Source organism: Schistocerca serialis, chromosome 3, assembly GCF_023864345.2.
Source record: "Schistocerca serialis cubense isolate TAMUIC-IGC-003099 chromosome 3, iqSchSeri2.2, whole genome shotgun sequence".
NCBI classification, from domain to species: Eukaryota; Metazoa; Arthropoda; class Insecta; order Orthoptera; family Acrididae; genus Schistocerca; species Schistocerca serialis.
This window is the reverse complement of record NC_064640.1, coordinates 225,085,833-225,110,305: the sequence shown is the minus strand read 5'-3', so window position 1 is coordinate 225,110,305 and position 24,473 is coordinate 225,085,833. Positions and strand designations below refer to the sequence as shown.

The 24,473-nt window shown below is 35.8% G+C and overlaps 1 protein-coding gene across 1 annotated transcript in view; it reads left to right on the top strand.

Annotated features, from left to right (window-relative positions):
* The window catches only part of LOC126469959 (metalloendopeptidase OMA1, mitochondrial-like), a 126,011-nt gene that overhangs the window by 21,426 nt on the left and 80,112 nt on the right, over positions 1-24,473 (top strand). The window contains exon 2 of the mRNA XM_050097373.1: positions 10,067-10,855. Within this exon, the coding sequence (XP_049953330.1) occupies positions 10,429-10,855 (427 nt within the window). The 5' untranslated portion in view covers positions 10,067-10,428. The remainder of the gene's footprint in view (positions 1-10,066; positions 10,856-24,473) is intronic.

Sequence of the window (24,473 nt, the reverse complement as noted above, 5' to 3'; positions counted from 1 at the left end):
TAAATAATTTACTTATGTGAAACTGAAATAATGCAAAACTAATTTTTCACCTCAGATTGGATTTTATGTCCAAAAAAGTTTGGTATGTGCTTCACTACTACAACATGGGATTCCCAGATGCTAACGGAACACTTTACAGCACATTTCTCTTTGCCACATCACTTTATAAACTCCATTTTCGCCTCGCACTGGATTTTATGTGCATATTTTGTGTGTACAAGTAGGGTAACTTCGAACATCTGATCTTGGAAAAAGATAAAGATATTAAGAAAATTTTCATGGTTGTTAGAGATCAAAATCTCGGGAATACATTGTAAAAATTACAGTGATTTGCTGTGTGTAACTGTCTCTGAATCTGTGGCAGGGTTTTTGTACTCAGAAAACAAGTTTTTGGGGCATTTCTTGATAATGGATAAAGATTTTTAAAGACAGGGAGATGGCTCTTGTAGATAAATGCCTAGAAAATATACTGTTAAAATTTGAGCAAGTTATCTATTATTTAGATTTTGCCTCATAGTGGATTGTACATGTAGAAGTAGTGCAACTTTGAACCTCTGTACCTTGGAAACTGATAAAGCTATCAAGAAAATTTTCAAGGTTATTAAAGAGTGGGATCTGAGGAATATATGGTAAAAATTTCAGCTATTTGCTTTGTATAGTCATCTTAGAGCCTCAGCTGAGTTTTGGTCCACTGATGATGGTGAAAATATAGAAAAAAAATCTTTTTGTGGGGTTTTCCGAGGGACCGCCCTTGAACTAATGGTGCCTCCATAAGTCCCATCAAGCCCACAGTAGACCATATCAAATGCAAAAAGAACCGATTGATTTGCTCCATTTGCTTAAACAGGAGGAAGTATGTAATATTCATACTTCGACCCTGTTCTGTTGGATAGTGACACTAAGACAATCCTGCAGTTGGGTATACAAATGGTCCCTAGTCCAAGGGATATTCAAAACACTTGACCTTATCTTTTCATCACCAATAGACCCTGAGGTAGGGCACTGGAAAGTGTCATTTCTATGCATGAAACATACTAGTTGTGCATGCTTTCACATGCGTACTACTTAACTATCTTACTTGTTATGCTATTGCAAATGCTGTATGGATTGCCCAAGCAGTATGAATCACCAAGTTTCTTACAGAAGTGAAGTACTGAGAACCATTTGTAATCATGTAATATAAAACTGTTTCAGTCAAAAGTAGTGTAAGAGGTGATTCCTTAAAAATATTTTTATTTTCAGGTAAAATTAAATTTACATTTTTAGATTACTAGTTTTGATTCTGCCAAAGGACACATTGCTCTGAAAATGACCACGTGTTACACTCAAAATTAGTAATCTGAAAATATAAATGTGACTGTGTCTGGAAATAAAAATTGTAATAAGACAAATTGCAATAAAGGATAAGTGATAAAAATGTTGTATTTCATAAAAACAGGGAATTTCATTTTGCAGTATTGCCTCTGGCATGAAAGCTGGCTACCATCCACTGACAAATAGCCACTAGGAACATTTTCTAAGGTTTTGGCAGAAATTGCAATTGATTGTATGTTCTCATCTTGACCTGAAGATATTCAGGATGGTTACATCAAACAAATTATCACCAGAACTGAGTAAACGAGGCTGATGATAAACATATAGATCTTAGACACACACTTTAATGACCAGGAGTGTTATAATGCCAAATAACAGTCAAAAAGCTACTGATGAGGTGACTTCTTATGAATTTTTTTGCACACTGTTGGAAGATGGGCCGTGAGAAAAGTCTTAAAGGATTCCTCTGCACTGCTTGTTAGATGTCATTTATGACTTGAAGAAGACAGAAGTAGAATGGTGTCCTGTTACAGTCCTAAGCCACAAACTGATAATGAGAACTTCTGATGTAAAGTTCCAGAAGACCTACTTTCTGACTGATAAGCCTGGATGAATGGGCTGCCATAGATGTTATGATAATGGTGTGAAAATGTTAGAACACTAGGATGCTATCACATTGCTGTAGCGATTATATTTGACAGAATCCAGAACCATAATTCTGTAGGTGATTCTGAAAAGTATTTGAAAGTCAGGCCATTGTTTCCCAGGAGAGCGAATAATGCTGCAGTGGGTGAATTGTTCAGTGCTGTGTAACTCTTGGAGCTGGAATCTGGCAGTGTGCAGGTCCCAGATTCATTTCTGAATTCTTGCTGACATTAACAGTTTCATGTATTAAAATTCTACTTACTTAGTATTAGAAGAATGTTTTAATGATCATACAAAATTTGAAATCACACTCACTGTTCAAGAAGCAGTAAGATCTTTTTGTGCTTTGTTTTGTGTTCATGTAGTAAACCTGCTTTCAAAATTAAGTTTTGTCTTTCATTGCTGAACCTTCTCTAAAATTCAGTACAAGGCTTCAGTGGCTACATGACAATATTTCTTCCATTTGTTGAAACCATGCGTACTATGAGTTGCATACTTCATCAAAATGGAGCTGATATTAATGGATGATGATAATATAATTGTCTACATCTACAGGGTGTCCCAGGAGGAATGGTCAATATACAGCGATTAGACAAAGGAATGATCAATATACGGGGATATGACATGAATGATCCCTTGAAGCAAAAACCTTCATATGGACATATGCCCTATTCTGAATGGTTTTTTTCATATGTACTCATATGCAATGTGTATTTTACAAGTATCAATTGAAAAATACATGTTTTTAACATATTCGTCTCTAAGCATTATCATACATCTCGGATAACAGCTGCTGTTCAGTTCACAATAAATGTTCAGATATCCTACCTTCAAGTTCAAATGCATATATGCTCTCTTGAGAGAATGTGTTGTGTTGCTTGTCTGAGTGCCTCTACACATTCCCTAATGGTGACAGAAGTGTCCATGTTGCAACCAAGCACTTCATTTAATGTATTCACCTTTTGTTTGTATACCTCAGACTTCATCCAACCCCATAAACAGAAATCTAATGATGTAAGGTCTGGCCAGTTAAGTGTGCTACTACAACAGATCCAACAATGTGGATAAATGCAGTTGAGATGTTCCTTCTCGTGTCTGGTAAAACGTTAAGGGGTTTTATTGTGCTAGAAATGCATTGCAGTTTGTGTGGTCAAAGTAATGTACTGAAGGTGTTCAGCAAAAAAAATTCCAAAAATTACAAGTAATGCTGCCCCTTAATTTAATCTTCTAAAATGAATGAACCTATCAACATGTTACTGATCATACTGCACCAAAAGTTGATTTAAAAACAAACTTGGAAATTGGTTTCCACTGTAGCATGTGGATTTTCCTGCGACTATTGGTGCTTACTTAGTTGTGTTGTTGGTTCCATTCCGTGTTAACATGGTTTCATCAGTGAATAGTGCTAATGGAAGCAAATGATGACCGTCACTTAACCAGTGACAAAATTTAAGTAATGTGGCATCGTCACCAGTGTGAAGATTGTGGACACACTGTATGTGTAATGGGTATTAAGAATTTAATGTTTGGCATACATGTTTTCTGGGATACTGATATGTGCAGAAAGTCGTGGTGTGCTGGTAGTAGGACTATGCTTTGCCATTTCAACAGTGTGTTGCTGTTTCTGCACAGGTTGTTGAACTATACTTTCAGAAGAAAAATGGAGACTTAGGAGAATACCTGTTTCATGCAACGTGCTGAAAACTCTGGTAAACACTCTAAAATCTGGAATAACAGATATCTACAAACCCATTTTAAGCACTCTCATTCTCAGGTTTTGTGTGCAAGTTATTTTATTACAGCATGTATAGGAACTGTCAGTTATGTGGATCAGAAATCAGAACTACATGGTCATTTAGGTTATGGCTTTTGACTGTGCTAACATCCTTGGCCACATTGCCTATGGTGCACCCAAATAAAATAATGGAGCAACTGATAAGAATGTGTGTTCACAAATTCCATGTTTACAAATAAATATGCATTTGAAAAGTTTGTATCTTGCCATTTACTTTGATTGTTAATAGCTATTCAGAAAGTTCATTGCATGCATCCAAAAAATACATTATTCACAACATTTAACACATCCATATCCTGTTGCAGAAGCAAGGTAAAAAAGTCATTCTGTTGGGTAATGTGATGTGTAGAAACCACTGGAAAGGAATAACACATTTAGTCACAGGAGGTCAGTGTGGGAGAAGAAGAATGGTCTTTTCCATGGGTCCTCAAAGACTTTGTCATTCTATTTCCACAACAACAGGTTAGCTGGTGCTATGCACTGCAACACTCCTGTACTTATCCAAACTGTTGTTCTAATTTTATAGTGAAGTGGAAATGTGATGGAACATCTGCAGCTTCCATTGACACTTTACAGTTTCATCAGAGGAGACTGCTGAACTTGAAAAGAATTATTCTGAAGAATCAACACGTCTTCCACTACTGCACTACACTGAAGAACTCGACAGTGTACTACTGGCTGCTTGTAATGTGTGTACTAACACATCACAATGAAAAATACCACATCCTTTTTGTGGTATGTGATATGACAATTGTGCAGCTGTTGAAAAAATTTGAATGTATGAATGTAATTGTGAATAGTGGGTGTGTCAGACTGAAAGAGCACTTGCCACTCTGCAACCAACCCACACTTTGGCTTTCTGTAAATAACTAGCTCCCCGTGTCTGTAATCACCTTATTTGCATTTTCATAGCTACCCTTTAAAAATGAAGAGTGTTGCAGATGTAATGGCCAGTAGAAACCTATACTGCACATAATTACTTAGGATGGATACATGATCAGGCTTTGACTGCATGTAGAGGTGGGAATCGGGATATTTTTATTACACACTCCAAGAGATGTCTTCATTGCTACTTAGTGGTTTTTCATAATTTCCACAAGGCCAGGTCCTCTAGCATGTGGCTCCCATCATTGAATAGAACTGAACTGGTTACTTTGTGTAGTGCCTGTTATGTCCCTCTCCTTGTCCTACCTGCTTGTTCCATACTACTCCCTTTCCTATCATTTCTTCTTTTGTCTCCTCTCCTTACCATCTCACACCACTGCTGTAACCAGTAGGGCTAATGAATGGTGGGAATGATGGAATTCTACTTATTGTGAGTATATAGCATAGTGGGAGGAATACGTGATTAAATTTGTAAGTAACTTTGAAGTAAACAAGGTGTGAAAATAAGTACACAGAGCAGCCACCTGTGACTGCAACAACAGCTGTAACCAGGCTGGGTATTGGGTGACAGATGCGGGTACATAATTCCATGCTGCTTCAACTCTGTACCGGAGCTCATCAATCTTAGTGGCTGGTGAGTGGTGACACGTCAGTCACCTAGCATCCCATAACCAAACTTTTTCAGTGGATGATATATCTGGAGAACATGCTGACCAGGGCAATGGATGGAACACACTCTTTGATGTGGTAGGTCAGGACAGCACTGGCAGTCTTGCATTATCTTGTTGAAAGGTAAAATAATGGAAATCATAAATGTAGGGCACAGGCGCCAGTCTTAAGACATCCAATGTAATACCTGCCCAAATAACCAGCTATGCGATGTTCGTTGCAACTGATAAAAATATTGTGTCTGTTGAACAGCACAGGACTACTCTGATTTCCTAGTATTAGTTGTAGGCGACTTTTCCCTAATGAGTATAGACGGGGATGTCTTGGGATTCAGTGCAGATGTTGTATACAGACAGTTTTGTGAAGTAGTTCTGAAGAGATTTTCTGAATGCTGCCTTGAGAACTTTAGTTCAACAACCCACATAAAATCGAAATATTTTAGACCGTATAGCTACAAACACATCTGATCCTATTGACAGCATCAGTGTAGAGACGGGGATTAGTGATCATGTCATCATAGTGACAATGCTTAATAAATTTAATGAATCAAAACTGAAGTAGGTAGCATATTCAACAGTTTCTACAATGTGTATCTGCGTTATTTTCATGTAGGATTTCCAGTGAACAAAAAGAAGATGAAGGTGGTTAAAACAAATGTTGGATAACAAAAGGTATTATAGTTTCCAGCAGAAATGTAAAAAAAATTCTCCACTCTTTCATCACACACAATGACACTACTCCAGACATTAGAAATTATGTGAAAAAATATATCCAAATATTCAACAAGGTGATAAAAGAAGGCAAGTGACAAAATAATAACTACATTTCAACTGCAAAAAATAAAACAAAAGCTGTCTTGAAGGTTATTAGAGCAGAAACTGGTACAGAATGGTCATCATCAAAGAACATCTCCTTGCAAATTGAGAATAACGGACTTTCAGATCCAAAAGAGGTAGCTGATAGGTTTGTGTATTTTACTAATATAGCAAATCAGTTAATCCAAAATCAGTATGAAGACAGATCTGTGTGCCTACCACATTATTTAAATGCTAGCCTTAAGTCTGTGTTCCTTCAAGCAGTCACAGAGATAGAGATGAAGCAAATAATGTCACTCAAAAACAAATAATCATGTGGGCATAATGGTCTGTCAGATTATGTATTTAAAAAGTTCTGCGATTATGTAATGAAACTACTAATGTATTCAGGGTAATTCATGAAGATACACAAATATTTTAATATGTTATCCTACAAGTAAAACTAAAGAAAAAAGTTCTTATAAACACAGGTACGCAAATGGTTAGTTACGGAGTTACAGCTAATAAAGATTTTGTCTAAAATTTACCAACTTTGCTAATATGAAGCCATTGCAAAACTGTACAAAGTTAAAGTAAAGCACGATTTCCATTTATTTTGTTGTTATTGGTCTGGTGTATCTGCAGTTGTTTTCCAGAACATCCAGAGAAGCAAATATTCATCATCATCATCATCATCATCATTTAAGACTGATTATACCTTTCAGCGTTCAGTATGGAGCATAGTCCCCCTTATAAAATTGCAAAATTATTATAAAAGTAAATTTGTTTACTTTCCATTAAGAATGTAGAAACCTTTGTCATTGTTGCCAACCGTTAGTGAGTTGTTTCAGTCGTTCATTTAGAAGCTCTTTTTAAAGCACTGAATGACAGACAATGCTGCTGGCATTTTTCTAGGTCTCTCAAAAGTGTTTGACATAGTTGACCATGACTTCCTTATTCACAGATTAGCCGAAAAAGATGTCAGGGGGATCCCAAATCAATGGATAAGATCTTATCTAGAAGACAGGCAGCAAATGGTGGTGTTAAGAGGAAAATGTCTTTACATCAACAATAACAACACATCTATCCAGTAAATCATCAATAAAAACTTGAGTGCCACCAGGCTCTGTCGTAAGACCTCTATTGTTCCTCTTTTACGCTGATGATTTAAATGGCTTTATTGAAGTGAAAAAATAAATCTTATTTGCTGATGACACCAGCCTTTTAATAATAGATGCTGACAAAATCTCTATGAAAATGTGAATGGATACTTCATTGTCCCTAGTTGCTAGCTTGTTTCGAAAATATAAGAATAATAAATAAAGGGAAAAAACTGTATAAAATGCATGTTTGACAATGAGCTGCTTTTATTTTAACCTCAAACATTGACCGGTTTCAGTTACCGACCATCTTCATGGATTAGGATTAAGACAGTTTAAGCCAATCACATCTGTCATTACTTAAATAATGGCCGTGTCTCATCTGTAGAGCATGTCATGAATTCCAGTATACTACACAGGACTTTTAGAAGCAGGCATACTAATAACAAGCATGAACAGAGCAGTACTGAAGAGAAGATCAGAAGTATAAGTATTACAATTGTACAAAATATTTTGTACAGTTGTTATAATTATACTTCTGATCTTTTCTTCAGTACTGCTCTGTTTATGCTTGATATTAGTATGTTTGCATCTAAAAGTCCTGTGTTGTATACTGAAATTCATGACATGCTCTGCACATGAGAAATGGCCATTATTTAAGTAATGACAGATGTGACGTTGTGGATTAAACTGTTTTAACCCAAATCTGAGGAGATGGTCTGGGACTGAAACCGGTTGATATTTGGGTTTAAAATAAAAGCAGCTGATGGTCAAACATGCATTTTATACATTACTCAACAGCTTTTGATAGTCACCTTCCAAAAAAATTTAAAAGAAAAAACGGTCTTAATGAATTTCCATTCTTCTCCACTTGTACAAGAATTTGATACAGTACCATATCTTTACAACACATTACTGAAATCAGTTACTGAAACTAAAGTTCTAAGTATCTGGGTACAAGACCATTTAAAATAGAAATGTCATGTGGAAGAATGTTGAAAAACGCTTTTGAAAGCATGTTATGCTCTTTGTGTGCTAAACCAAAGTGCAAGTATGTCAACTGTCATTCAGGCATATTATGCATGCTTCCATTGAGGCAAAATAAGCATATCCATAGCGTAATATCCACATGTCTCCATGGTGCTCCAGATATTGTTGCATTGTCCATCTGCATACTGATATTGTTGGAAACAAGTGCATTTCTTAACTGAAAGTACATAATGTGACTGTATAATCCTGCATAGCTGAGTGATATTATGCTTGACTTCTCAGAACTGTATGCACAGAGATGTTGAAATTTTGTGTGGTGTTGAATATGGCCCTCTTAACCTCATTGATTCTGTATTTGCCTGACAGTCATGGAATCCCAGCCAATGTGAGCAGCAATATCGCGAAGCAACAAGCCACAGTCTTGAAAGCTCATGACCTACCACTGTCAAATTCCGACACATGCTATTAAATGTTTCTCCTTCTTACATGAGGCATCACACAACCGTCTCACAAACATTTAATGTTCAAATGGGATTTTTGAATGAGAAGCCCACTACGTAATAGTTCCTTATATACAAAATGTAGATGGCTTTACTCTTCTCTGCTGTGTACAGTTGTGCTGAAATGCTAATCATTTGTGTACCCAAGCATTTAGTAGACTTTATATCAGTTTGACATTTGTTGCATGTCCTCATCATGTTTCAGTTTAAATGGCCTGCATTTATGTCTTTACTTGTTCCCGTCTCCTTTCTTTCCTGTTGCTGAAGTTGGTTATATTCTGTGTACATATGTTGACCACTCACAACATTCTTACAAGGAAAATTAAAAATTTTCTTCTGTGTCTTATTGCTGAATGTGCTGATGAAAGTATTAGAAACTTGGCTCAGTTGGCATACTCGGTCCACTGACACGTGAAAAATTTTTGGATGCAATCCCAGAATTAGTAAAAAATTATACATTACACAAAAACATGCTGTGAGGATAATATCTGGTGTTCGTCTTCATCCATTATATAGGCAACTGTTTGAAAAACATGGCAAACTAACAGTAGCATCACAATACTTTTAGCTCTTATGAAGTTTATCATGAAGCATCAACCACAGTTGGAAGATAATATTAGTGTTGTCGTATAAAACTTGAAATAAAAAATAACCTCCACTATCCAAAATTTAACCTTGCTCTTGTAAAGAGGGGAGGAAAATTCACAGCCAGACTTCCCTTGCATTGTACTACTACTACTTCTTCTTCTTCTTCTTCTTCTTCTTCTTCTTCTTCTTAGTGGGCACCGCAGCCATAAATTTATAAAAAATGCAATATTTTTCCACCTACGTTTTATTTATTATTTATAAAATTTCTTTGTTCCAAATTTAGTATCACTTTTTAAGCCATTACTGAGTGTGTCATGTGGATGAAAGTGACAGTGTATTCACATGTGAAGTTTGGTACCTGATTTTGAAATGCTCTCAGTACAGCCATTACAGTCATGTATAGAAAAAGAGGTAAACAAATTTGATAGTTAGGTCACACCCATATGAACATACAAGGCGTTTCTTTAGACCAATATTCCAAACCAACCTCACAAACACCACAAAAATGTCCTAAGATGAATGTAAAGATTGCAAAGATATAGTACTCATAAAGGCAAAGTCCTGTTGAATGTTGTTGGCTATGAACCCAACACATTATCTCTGCCAAATGTGGAGAAAATTATGAAAAAATGAATTAATATTTGCATGACAGCTGATTGCATCACTAGGATGTCCAAAAAGTGAGACTAAATTTACTCAGATTTTTTAAAATGTATATTGTCTTTTTTTCTCGTCTTTAGCTCACATTTACTTACTGGTCTCACATTTGGTATTCTTTTGTTGCAGTTGCAAGAAATGAATGAAGAAGCCGCTCATGAGTTGGAGTTAAAAAGAACATCTCCTACATGGTTGACATTTATTAGGATTTTCTTCAGGCGAAGAGTTCTAATGCTTGCTTTGAAGATAAGCAGTGCAGCAGGCTTAATGATGCGTTATAAGTGTTTGGGATTCCTGCTAGTGATGTACTTTGTGGCCTTTGGCTGACTCGTTTCTTGTCAACCACCTTTTGTGTGTATGTGCACAGTTGTCTTTGGATGAGTTGTTATTCCGTACTTGTACAGATATTATGGTTGTGCATTGGTGTCTTTCAGTGACATAAATTTTAAATGCTCAATGAATAAACTTTGTTTTGGCAGGTATATTGTAAAATGGAAATATTAGCTGTAAGTTTTAAGTCTCTGATAAAATCAATGTACCCATGCCACAGCCTAGTTCCACATAATAGACTGGGAAATGTGTCATGGCAATGCTATTACAGAACGTATAATAGTAGTCAGCATTATATCAGACAGTATTACCCAATTCTGAGGAATGGTGGTGTTATATGTCCACAAGTGAGGCCTCAAAGACAAACATTTGTACATTTCTCTGTGAACAATGCAGGGAACCGATATTTACATACATCATCTCCAAAGTGTGCGTTGCCTCCAGCGCTGTTGTTATTTTTGAGGCCCCTGTCTAAATTTGCGGCTATTTTGTTTGGCCGCTCATTACGTATGTGGTGGAAGAAATTACCTGCTGATAAAAGACTGTTCATGTTAGAAGCATTTCGAAGCCATAGATACCTCCTTCTTGGTAAGTACTTCAAAAGAAAATATTACGTTATTACTTATGATGATAAAGTAAGATTTTTGAGAAACTTTCATAGTACATTCAGCATCAGATATCTGTCAGTGTTATTTGGAAATAGATTATTGAAGCAGGTAGAATTCAAGAATCTATTAAACATAAATGTGTATTTATTGCATAATGACAAAGAAAGTTATCAGAACCTCAGGGGAAAATTTTCCCTTCAGGATCATAAATATGTGTTTGTTTCATTTGTTGATTAAAAATATATTCACATAAGATGTTTACAAGTAACAGGTAAAGCAGTAGAATCAGTACTATTAAAGTTATAAACTCGGGAAAGTACAAGGATGATGATGATGATGATGATGATGATGATGATGGCAGGATAAGTAGGAGTGTGAATAGGAAGGATATGGTGCGAGGTATAGAGAGGAATGCTCTGTGTCAAGGAAGTAATCATAAATACAGAGAATGTGATAATATAATATTGTGACACTAAGTAAGTTACTGACTGAATTGCTGAAACTTTGTTATGAAGTTTGCAGAATGTGGAGATTGGTCAGAAGCGATCTGAAGGAGAGGTGTGAGTATGTATAGAAAATTGACTGATAGTTGTGGCGTTCGGCACTTCAGGAAAGTTAGTGATGCTGATAGGAGAAAGGATCATCAGGGTTTTCCTTTAGGGAGGAGGAGGAGGAGGAGGAGGAGAGCTTTCTCAATAATGGATGAATTGTTTGCAGTAACAGTACTGTATGGAATTAAGACCTCAGTGAAAATTTTGTACACTAAAAGAATAATGGAAGTGGAGGAAGTTGTACATTTTTTGGTATTCTTGCATTGTAGCATTATTATTTCATGACTTTGGATGAGACATTTTGAATCTTATGCCTTATCTTCAGAAAGCATGATGGAATTGGCGTTTGGGTGGTTGCCTGGTGTTCTGACAGGTGGTCTTGGATATGACGTGATGATTCAACAGTTGGCAGGGGCACTGGTTCAACTCCTGTTGGGTTTAAGTACAACTATGGCCAGTTATGTTGCTTTTTTCTAAATTGAATCTCCTATTCAGGTTAATTATGATGTCTGCAATTCACAGTTCTACAAATTCCCTTTATCACACTAAAAATTTTACCATGAGTAATCGACTTCAGTCCATCCTAGTTCATTGCTGTAGTCTATTCGGCAAAAGAAAATCTCTGGTTCCTAGCAGTTCTGTTTCCAGCTTTTAGAACTGTGGCAAAACTGAGATATAACCATAGAAATGTAAACAAAATTGTGTTGTATGGTTGGTCATAGCAGATCAATGAAGCAACCATACCAACTTTACTTCATCTGTCGTGTGCAGTCTGTCGCCAAATGGACTATATTCTCTAATCACAAGTGTCGTTTACACCAGCGCAAATGAGAGTAAACACAAGTAAACAGATATTCACATAAAAACTGACTGTTTACTACCGTTTGTTTGTATCTGTAAACAGATGTTTTCATTGGAGAAAATGAAAGAGGATAGGAGAGAGCAAGTGTCAAAGGATGCAAACTCTTAATATTGCTCCTTTTTCATTTCCCACCAATGGAACTGGCCCTGGAATTTCATTTAGTGCCATGTTTGTGTTACTCATAATTGTGAACTGTAATATTTACATAGGATTATTTCATATGATGTATGCTGTTGGTGAGTAATATCAGCTGAAGAACCTGTTCTTAGCTTCCTAGCCTCTGGAGACAGTTATGACAGTTCTTTCAGTACAATTCCTCATTGAACCCATTTCCTTATTTATGCCCTCTTTACTCCATTCCCATGAGAAAGAAGCAAACATTGAATTTATTTTTTCCTCACATCTCCAGATGCAACTTTGAGTGCTTTGGAAATTCCCTACCAGTGCAATGTGTGCTGTGGATCTCTTGGATTCTGCAAGAACCTTTGATAGCCATAGTCTTCTGTTTTAACATTAAATTCTCCTCTAACCCCTCCATCAATATGCAACTCTTGTTCAATAACAAAAGTATTTATCACTTTGGGGGAATTTAATCTGGGCTATTTACACTGAGGTAAGCTTTATGATTTACTGAAAGATTAAAAACCAGCAAAAATGAGCCAGTACCTGTGAATACACACAAAATGTAACCAAATACTGTTTATTTGCATGTAGCTATTGTTTCTGCCTGAGGGAATACTCTTTAACTGATGCAAATTGGCATATGTGTGCTCTGTTGTGAGTCAGTTTCAAGCATAAACCTTTTGAAACAAAGTATCTCATCACTGACGAAGTTATGCTCACAGTGCAGAGCTTTGAACACTGTATTATCACTTCTTTGGTGCTAAAATCATCAGCACATAGGTTTCATTGGTTGCAAGAGTGGTCATAGTTCCAATACAAAACTGTGAGATTCAAATAGTGTTATTTTGTTTGACAAGAGTGCTGTTGGTGATCAGCAAACAGAATTCCGTAGGAAAAGAATCCAAATTTTTATGCAAACTTGGAACAGTTGGGGGTACTGCACTTCTCACTGAATTGCAACATCATCCTTACTTATCCTTATTCCAGAACGTGAGGGGATAGTTGCAAAGCAGATCACAACTATCAAAGAACATCATCAACTGAAGAAAGGAGGCAAGCACTTGTGTCCCAATTCAGTGTCTTTCACTATTCTTAATTTTGGTTTTGGATTTCTAATATTCCAGAGCTCTGCACTCATAATTATGCTCCCAGCTGAAGGAAACAAGTAATTTATCTTTTTCTATACCTCGCCTTTTTGAAATGCTGAGTTCTACAACATACATTTCCTGCCAGTCTTTTTGAAAGTTTTGTTTGTTCTACACTTTGTGCTGTGGATCTCTTGGATCCCACAAGCACATGTGACATCTATATTTTTGAACTGGCTACTTTATTTTCTGTTCTAACTGCCCTATCTCTGATGCATATTAAATTTAAAAACAAAGGTAGCTTGTGTTTAAAAATGACATATTGTGAAAATGCATGCACTGTGTGCTGTTCGCACCAAGGATGTCACCGGAACAGAGTATGTGAAGTTATTTCCAAGTTCCACCAAAAGACCAACAAACAAAATCACATGAGGATTTGTGAATGAGAATCAAATAAAATTAAATTCTGTTTGCTCATATCCACTTCTCATATATACATGAAAGAGAATGATTATTTCCTGATGTTTGATCTTTTGTATCGCTAATTGTGCACGAGACATTACAGCAGCACACCAAGTTTTAAAACACAATAATAAAAGATAATTAGTTTTGTGCTAGATATATACACATCATTTTTAATGGATATATACAGTTTGCAAGTTTAATTGTGCCACATAATGAAATTCAGTTGCTAAATTGAAGGTAATTCAATCCTTGTTCAGTAGTCGAGTGAGTGTTACATTAAAAAACGCTGGCTGTTTGTTGCAGTTTCTCTTCCAGAGGTCTAATTGAGTGTGGTTTCTTCTATGACTATCATTGGTGAGAGCATAGTGAAATGATTTTTCATTTGGAGATAAGTTCCAGTGCGATGGACTGACACAAGTGATGTGTTATTAAGATTGAAAGTCAGGGATAAGAATATTTCGAGAAATTAAACTGTCAGGTAGTTTCATAGTTAACAATCCAGAATATTATCAAAATTTCTGGAAGTAGAACATTTTCTGCAGTGCCCTTTCTGCCAGAACTGCTATTTGAGAAAGGTAGAGAATCAGGAAAAGTAGAGGAGAAGCAGTGACAAACAGAAACTTGGATACAGGCTTTGAATTTTTTCTGATGACACAGTTGGCAGAACATTTGTCACCATGGAAATAGTGAATAGGGTTCAAATCCCAGTCTGAATCACAGTTTTATTTTGCTAGTAAGTTTTATCATTGCAGAATGAAGTATCATTTTTCTTCTAAAAGTTAACTTTCCTTAAAAATAATTTGTTTAATGGACTGATGTTTGAAGAGACACTGATCAGACACTGGACGAGTATAAATCTTCGCTATGTTCAAAAAAACTGTTCAAGCACTTATAGGGGTAGAATCAGATACGTTAATTTTAGATTTTAATGAATCGTAAGTATGTTGTAGAGACACCTGCCTGGAGTACCTGGTCAGGGGCTCTTCGTGTGAGAAAATTGATGTTGAAGTTTTGTAACTTTCGTGTTTTTTTAACCAGGTGACCATAGTGCAACATCTAAATTTCATGGGTGCCACGCTGACAGTACGTGTTCAAATCCCACTTGTGTGCTTTTGTTTTCTGTTGAACAATATGTCATTAAATAATGTGTGTTATGCAGGTTAATTGAAAAATAGTCTTTTGCCATATAAATTTCATTAATAAATCAGTCAGCAAACATTTTTTGATGTGTATGCAATTTGTTACAGAAAAGATTACAGGGTAATCTTGCTTGGTGTCGATTGCATCCCTTGCTATACTAGAATGCTAGAACATAATTCCGAGCCGTATTTGATGTAGAAGAAATGTGTAGAGCACCACACACATTTGATGAAAGCTACTGCTTTGAGTCACATGGATTTTTCAGAAATCACATTTCATTTAAATACAGAAAGATTGTTCTTTCTGATCAACTTTGATGTGGACCACTCTTATTTGAGTATTTCTGTGAAAGCATGTGCACTACCTTGGTGTAGAATTAAAGTATTTATTTTTATGGCATCTTCCCTTGAAATGGAAATTCAGGTGCATTTTGAATTTTGTCACAAAAATTTTAACTTGCATGTAGAAATAAATATCACAGGTGTGCAAAAAGGAGTATGTTTGGCTGGGATAATTTTTATGGCACAGTTGCATGCTTTTCTTTCATGTACAAAGATTTATCGTAAAATGTCTGATCAATCTGCATTCCCCACCAATCAGTAAGGAAACAAATATTTCTTGTCCCACGTATGGAAGAATGAAAGTTTTTAAAAACTCTTTGTGCTGCATTTTAATGAACTTCCATAATTTTTTAATTTATGAGTCAATTCGTCAACTTTCAGTTGAACAATCTGACAAAATTTCCTAAATGGTTTTTGCATACATAAGAAAAGGTAAGGGCATATCTTTCCTGATGAAGCTATACTATACTGTATGGGATGACTAAGCTCAAATCGGTTTTCACCCATTGTTCCACAAGGGATCTATTATGTGTCGATGATAATGATAATAATAATAATAATAATAATTTTATTGTCATTTGGCTGATTACAGCAATAGACAAAGTCAAGAACATATATTTCTACGTAAACTACTATATTGATGTAAATTGGTTTACATAAAATAGGTACACATTAGAATACAGTATTTTCATCTTCAAACAATTCATCAGTGATGTAAAACGGATTGTTCACTAGTAGCTTATATAATTTAGCCATAAAAATATTTACAGGCAGTTCTTTAAAGTCAGCACTTCGTCTATTAAACATCCTTAGTCCAAGAACTAGGTAGGAGTTCTGCGATTTTGATAATCTATTATATGGCACATCTGCAGATGTTCTGTTTCTAGTATTATGGCTATGAATATCAGTTCTCAACACAAAGTTAGAGACATTGTTTCTAATGTACAGTAAAACATTGTAGATGAATAAGTTTACTACTGAAAGACACTGCAATTTAATAAACAGAGGTTTACAATGTTCTGTTTTATCAGAATCCATTATTGTTCTTATTACTTTCTTCTGTAAAAGTAAAATGTCATTTACATGACAGCTACTACCCAACCGCAAGATTCCATAAGAGATGATGCTTTGGAAGAAGGCAAAATATGCTGATCCACATAGTCATTGGGAACATGTCTTTTTAAATTTCTAATTAGATAAATAGCTCTTGAAAGCCTAACCAATATATTTTTAATGTGTGGTTCCTATGTCAATTTATTGTCAATAGTAACACCTAAAAATTTAACAGTTTCTAATCCTTGGTAGTTAGGAATCTCTTTGAGGCTAAAGTAAAGTGTCTGGGTTTTGTTTTCATTTAGTAAGAAGCCATTAGCTTTGAACCATAATGAAGACTGAACAAGGGTATTTTCGGTCAGTGTTTCAGTGTACCTAGATCAGAGCTTTTATGTAGAAAAGTTGTGTCATCAGCATACAATATTGTGTGAGAATTTATGAATAAGGGCAGGTCGTTGATCATTAGTATAAACAGTCAAGGTCCAAGCACTGACCCTTGAGGCACTCCCTACCTAACATTAACCAGATTTGATTTCTCCCTACCAATGCACACAACTTGTTGATGGTCCTCTAGAAAAGATCTGAACATATTTATGCTGTTGTCATCAAAACCATAGTAAAAGTAGCTTATTCAGCACAGTGTCATGCTCTACACAGTCAAAGGCTCTGCTCAGGTCACAAAATTTAGCCTGGACATAGTCCCTAGCCTAGAACACATCTAGGACTAATTTTACGAGGAAGTCCATTGCACCCATTGTGGATTTATCTTTCCTAAATCCAAACTGTTTATCACTAATTATATTTAGTTTACCCAAGTAGACACTAACTTGCTCATACATAATTGTTTCTAAAATTTTTGAAAAAACTGGTGTTATGGATATAGGTCCGTAACTAGTGGGACAGTTCTTTTCACCTTTTTTATATATGGGCACAACTCTAGAAATTATTAGTATGTCGGAGAACTTATTTTCAACTATGCATTTGTTAATACAAAAAGTGAAATGATAAATCACACAATCAATAACATCTTACAACAAACTACATGACATATCATAGTAATCAACAGTAACTGAAGGTTTGAAATTTTTTTAGGGTATTATTTGGGCTCACTTCTGTGAAGTGAAGTGCTTGGGGGAAGCTTTTCAAAGCAGCTGTCCATAATACCAAGTGCATTTTCAGGGGGTTTGTTTATTGAGCTACTAATTTCCTCATTGGACTGAATGCAATATTTATTAAATTCTTCTGGGGTAATGTTGATTTCCTCTTTGTGTTAAGTGTGTACAATGGAGTTTATTACACTCCAGGCCTTTTTGCATTTAATGTTAGATTTTTCAATGTTTACTATGTTATGCAGTTTCTTTGCTTCATTTATTGCCTTCCTATACGTGTATTTAGCTTTAGCATACAGTTCTTTATCCAGTTCTGATATACTGGTTTTGTACAGACTAGGATACAGCATAACAGTATTTTTCAGTTGTCCTAACTGTGGAGTGTACCATTCCTTCGTTTTCCTTTTCTTGTAATTACTACTAATATCACTGTAAATTTTTTCAGAGGGATCTTATTTTCAAATATACTTAAAAATATGGAGAAAAACTTGGTGAAAACAATATCAGCTGAACAGTGTTGAAGCCTAATAAGACATGTGTCCCAACTGAAATAAGTGAGGGCATATCTAAACCTATCCATTCTATCTCTGCTCACTGGTCTAGTAATCAAAATTTTAGATTCTGGTTTGGTGCAGTCTGGAGTTAAATTATTAAGACTAAGATATACTGCATCATGGTCTGAGAAAGGGAAACTAATTACATCAGTGGACATACAAGTTCTCTTAATATTTGTAAATATGTTGTCTAGATAGGATGAGCCTCTGGTAGGTTTGCAGTTAACATAATCAAAACTTGAATTGATATCCCCTCCAATGACAATATTGTATTTTTTCCATTTCGGTATACATATGTACATTAAGAGTTCCTCAAGTTTCTGCAGAAAGATATGGAGGTCACCACTAGGTGACCTGTACACTACTACTACTTCTACTACCATTAGCTCTCAGTTACTAGACCTGATATTTCAAAATGCATTTCATCACAAAGGGTATTGAGATCTATCCTGCCACAGTTTGGCGCAAGAGGTGTTTTTGCATATATTGCTACCCCACCACTTAAGTGCAGATTTCTGCAATAGCAACTAAGTAGTGTGTAATCGTCCAATACTTTGTATCCAAGCTCATCCTCTTTACACCAGTGTTCACTTAAACATAGAATATCTACCACATTTTCATTTGAAAATTCGTTGACTATTAAGTTTTTATCTGCCATACCCTGAATGTTGAGGTAGCATATTTTAAACTCTACTTTAGGCATTTCTTTTTTTTTTTTTGCATATTCTCTTAGTTGACATGACCTAATGTTACTGCATGAAAGTTGACCAGGCTGGTAGCAGGCTTGATTAGTATCAGCTACATAATCAAGGTCAAAATGAGGAGTGAGTACTTTCGTTTGTATCTGGGATCCTTCCACAGCTGCTAATACTTCGTATATTGTTGAAAACTCTTGGGAGCTGTCCAAACATTGAGAATTTTAAATGTGAACCACAAACCTAATACACATTGGCAAAAGTTTGCTGTAATGATTGATTTATTAATCAAATTACCTCAGCAAAAAAAGACTATTTTTCAGTAATTTTGCTTGACATATATTTTTAATGATATTTTGTACAATGAAATAAGTGGGCAAAACATGCAAGCAGTGTTTAAACACATACCACCAGTGTGGTAACCATGAATCTTAGCTATTGCACTACACTCACTGGGTCAAAACATGACTAACGTTAAGGGTGGTGGAAGTATGCGTAAAACTTTCACATCGATTTTCTTGGAAACTAGGGGCCTTCACATGAAAAGCCACTAGTGAAATACTCAGGAGAGGTCCCTCTACAAAACAGCTAAGGCTCATCAAAATCATGATCAACAGTTCTGATGGTCCTTTTGTCAGACGTTGGGGGGAATCCTTGGAGATAGGAGGTGATACGGATAGCCGTTATGGTAATTGCTTCTATGGTCTTATTGGTTTTGAACAAAATTACTCTTACTTTGCCGTTTCTTCATCTTACTAGCAGTTCATTTATAGTTTTATAATGACTTGCGGTCTTTTGATGTAATTAAATCTCCCTTATCTAGGAAGTTTTTGAGCAGCCTGGGAAGAATACACACAGAAGCTGCAAAATGCCTCCAATACTTCATCAGTGTTTCATTTCAAATAACAAAGTTGTAACAAAGTGAAGCAGTATGTAGGAATGTTTCCCTCATGTCCGAAATGAAACTTTTAAGAGTGCCTTTAAGGGCTCAAGAGCATAACAATATATTTCTATTATGAGAAATTGCTCTTAGTTAATCTAAAAAAATGTAATCTCATATTCTATCACAACAAGCAGATTTAACTGTGTATGCAGTAAAAAGAAGAAAGTATAAATCTGCAATTAAAAGGAAAAGAGCAGAATATATTGAGGAAGAGGCAAGAAAATTATCACTAGATGCAGATTCAGACCCATTCACACCAGTGAGGAAGAAAGTCTCACCCACAACAAAAGAAATCCATATGAAGAAATGAGAAACACATTTCCTGGAAATATTGAACAAACAGGAAATAGACAAGGTATATGAAATGGAAGCAATGGAGACCACATACATCTTTGAATTAAAAACGACTGCTGTACTCATAAAAGCAATCAAAGAAAGAAGAAACAAGAAAATGGTGGGTCCGTGCAACATATAATGAAACATCTCAAAGACTCCATTGAAAGCATAGAGAACTATAAAGAGTAAGGGGGCTGAGCATTCCCAGATCTGTTCCAAGGAGTCGTGCTAGAAAATGCTCTTTCAGTGTATTTACAAAAATACTCAACATAAGACTACTTGATACAGTCGAGGGAAATGTCCTGGAATGCTAATTTGGCTTAATGAATGGCAAGAGCAAGATACAGGCAGTGAAATACTTAAGGGACCAGGTAGAAGACACATTGAGGCACCAAAGAGGAAAGCACTACATAGTTTTCATAGATCTCAAGAAACTGTTTGACTTAGTAAATAGAGAAGGAATAACCAGAGATGGAGACTCGCTAGTGAGAGGTATACAGACATGCCCTCAGCAAAAACTGATCCAAATAAACAACAGTGTTGAAATCTCTGAGAAAAGATGAATGGAGATCTTCAAGGAAGTCCTACAAGTGCAGCATTGTTCAACATCTATACATCAGTTGTGACAAATATAACAGAGGAAGACTCAAAAGCAGGAGCGATTTTGTATGCAGACGGCATGGTGATAGGATCAGCAGTAAGAGAGTATGTACAGAAAGCACTACAAAGACTAGAGATTTGGGCAAAGGAAAATGACATAAAGGTAAACAAAGAACAAAGAGAAGACTGTTCAAACGACATTCAGGAAGGGAGGAAAAATATCACCCAAAGTTAGTATAACTTTCTATTATGAACCTCAAGAAATAGTAGGGAAATACAAATTTTAAAAATGAATGTGAACATTATATATTATATAAAATCTTCTTTTGGTACGCATGTTCAGGAAAGAGCAGCAGTAGCAGCAGCTGCCATCAAAAACCTTGTGCAATATCCCAAACATGATCGATATATGAACAAGCACAGTGATGACACTATTCAAAGTGACAGTGGCAATAGTCATAACATAATGAATAGAGATTATATAGGAAAAATTTGAGTTCAGCAGTATGATAAGAACAGAAAAAAGCCGAGATGATGATCTCAAAATGGATATTGGGAGTGGGAAAAACAGTACTACCCTGACATAGGTATGAACTCAAGAAAGAAACTTATTTCATTGAGGACCTTAGGTTGCAATACTGGCTACCTCCCACAGGACCCTATCAGGAAATGATTAACATCATGAATCATAAGGAGGAGGAGATTGATCTAGAGTTCAACAGCACACCAGCCATGCTGGACGATAGCTGGGCCAGAGAATATAGGAACCAGAGAAATGTAGCAACAAGACATCTCAATAGATGTTTTTCATCATAAAATATGTATCAACAACAAATTCCATGAACCAACTGAAGAGTCTAAATGTGTGCTGTACAGACATCGATGTAAAAAATACCAGATTATAACTTGTAGATAGATTGGAAACTATAACAGACTATAGCAAAGACTAAAACTTGTATATTAATACTCAATCTGAGTGTACTTTTCTTATTAATAATACTATCACAAAAAGTTGTTCTTATGATATGACTAGCGGTTGTGGCAGCTGACACAGCGTACTACAAAGGTTAAAACTCTTTTGAGTGGTTCCTTAATTGCGTCAGGTGTCTGTGGTAAATGATGGGCTGGACAAGCTGTACTGCCACGTTGTTGTGAGAGGGAAGGAGAGCCGCCGCTGCAGAACAAAGTACAGTCTTGTTACCATATTGGTCAATGAAAATGTCTACTAAAATATGGTCATTAACAGTTGTCAAAACAAAAAACTCGTTTAAATGATCTCAAAGTTTCCTTGTATGTTTGATGTAGCCACTCCAGTGTATAAAGACTAAAACATGAAAGACAGGGCTTGGAAGGAATGTGTGGAATTCATAGAGAAGTCAATTAAGAATAATACTGTGTGCACTCTGTTTATATGGTATATTAGTGAAATGGAGAATAGTTACACTGCATTCTCATTTTTTTTAAAAAAGTGAAATAACCTAAACAGAATAAAAAGAAGTTTCAGGAACTCTGAGTGTGACATTGATGGTCATTAAAATTACTTTGATTGCCAGCAATTGTAGCTAGGTGGGTAAAGGATGTCATCATATTTGCATTCAGTTGAAAGACCTTGTCTCCTACAAGACCACGTGGCAAATAATTGCCAGAATGAAACTTCCTGGCAGATTGCCAGAATTTATAAGTTTACAGATAGATGGTAACACCTTACTACCTAAGGTAACCCTGTATTTAATCCCAAGTTCTATTGTGTCTTCTTTTCTGCAATGTGGAACATTGAGTGAAAATTAATTTGTAATTGGGGAAATAGTCTTCATAATTGAAGAACAGGGAGCCACTGTTGACAAGGCAAAAAATTCACCGATGCTCTCTGCCAATAGCTCAAACACAATCTGGGAAATTCTGTTTGCACTGGAATTCTTCTGACTTCCTTCTAATTGTTAGATGACAATGGCTACAGGAGCATAGGCATGAATTTCATTTGAAGCATTGACATAACGCCTTGTATGATTCTGCTGATGTAAATGTGAAATGTTTTAAATGTGAACACCAGTTATCGACGTGGTGTACTTGTTGCCATGAACCAAGAAATAAAACAAAACCAAATTAAAATTTAAAAAACTAGAATGTAAATGCACATGAATCAACGAAACAATGTATTGAGTCAGTGTGCACTCTACTCTAGAATAGAAGACAATAGATTATCTGTACAGAATTACAGAATGTGGTGAAGTGATAACAAATAGTTAATGGTGTCACACTGTTAGTCCAGTGAAACTGTCAGAAAAAAAGCCTGTACCTTGCAAAAGGTGGGGTAGAAGATTTTATTTTTTTAACTCATTCATATTGTTGGAAAGGTTAGAAAACGAAGTTTTGCCAACAAAATTTCTCTTGGGAAAACTTTCCTCAGTCAAAAAACTTGGAAAATTTCGGCCTTTTTTCAGTTTTTTTCAAAATATCTCAGTTTCATTTGCTCCAATCGCTTTAACGTCTATTTTCTTTTTTAAAGAGCACAAAATTCTCTACAAATTTGATTCTTACCATTTTTTCTACTCCCAGTATCTAAGGCACTACAGCACGTCAAAAAATACCATTTTTTTCAAAATCGAGCAAAGTGGCTAATTACCTAATTTTTGAACACTGTTATTTCAGTTTCTATTTGTGTAGTATAAACATATTACTCATCATGTTATTCATTGGAATTTACCATCTCACTCTGCTGCAGGGCCAGGAAAAACAGCATCATATTCAGTAACTACGAACACATTCACGTCGGATTGCGTGAAGTTTATTTGTGTTACAATATATAATACGATTGCATGCATACACCGTACATTTTCTACAGTTGATTGACGTTAATGATCAGTTATAAGAAAAAGTATGTAGGAATTGTTCTTTAGTGGACAAAAGCGTATTTATTCTTTGGCCTTCGTTCCAGTGGAAGATGTGAAGTCAGGTGGACTGAGTAAATTTTTTGTCATTGATGGAGGGTACCGTATCCACAAAGTGACTTGGACTCGAAATGTTTGATTAAAGTCAATAGACCAAAGCTATGATTCCTACCTGCAACGTCATTTTGTATCTCAATTTCCTATTGTATTTGATGGATATCCATGTGAGGGAGACAAATGTAGCACAAAGAGTGCTGAGAGGATTCGTAGGTCCAAAAAACATTCTTTGGTTGACATTGTGGTTGAATCAGCGATGGTGAACAAAGTCCCTCAGGACAAGTTCTTGTACAACGAACGAAACAAGATGCGTTTGATCACACTTCTTAAAAAGAAATTTCTGGAGTGCAGCATTGAATTGCTCCAGGCACAAGAAGATGCTGACGGTATGATTGTAACATATGCCATTTCAAGAACCAAAGATTTTGGAAGTGTTCTCATTGTAGGAGAAGATGTTGACCTGCTTTTGCTCATGACCAGTTTGGGGCAAGGCATTGAAAACTTATTTTTCTTAAAGCCAGGAAGAAGAAATGCAGAAGACAAGTGGTTTTCCACTGCAGCTTACAAGTTTGACAGTGAATATATTCTGTTCACTTACGCCTTTAGCAGATGTGATACAACATCCGCTTTTTTTGGTCAAGGAAAAATTAAGTGCTGCAATATTGTTGTGGAAAATGAACACCTAACCTCAGCCCTTTGCACGTTCAATAAACCACATGCTACCCGTGTAGAAATAATAACTGCAGGATAACAAGTTACTATCGCATTGTATAGTGGAGGTGTCAGCAGTTCCCAC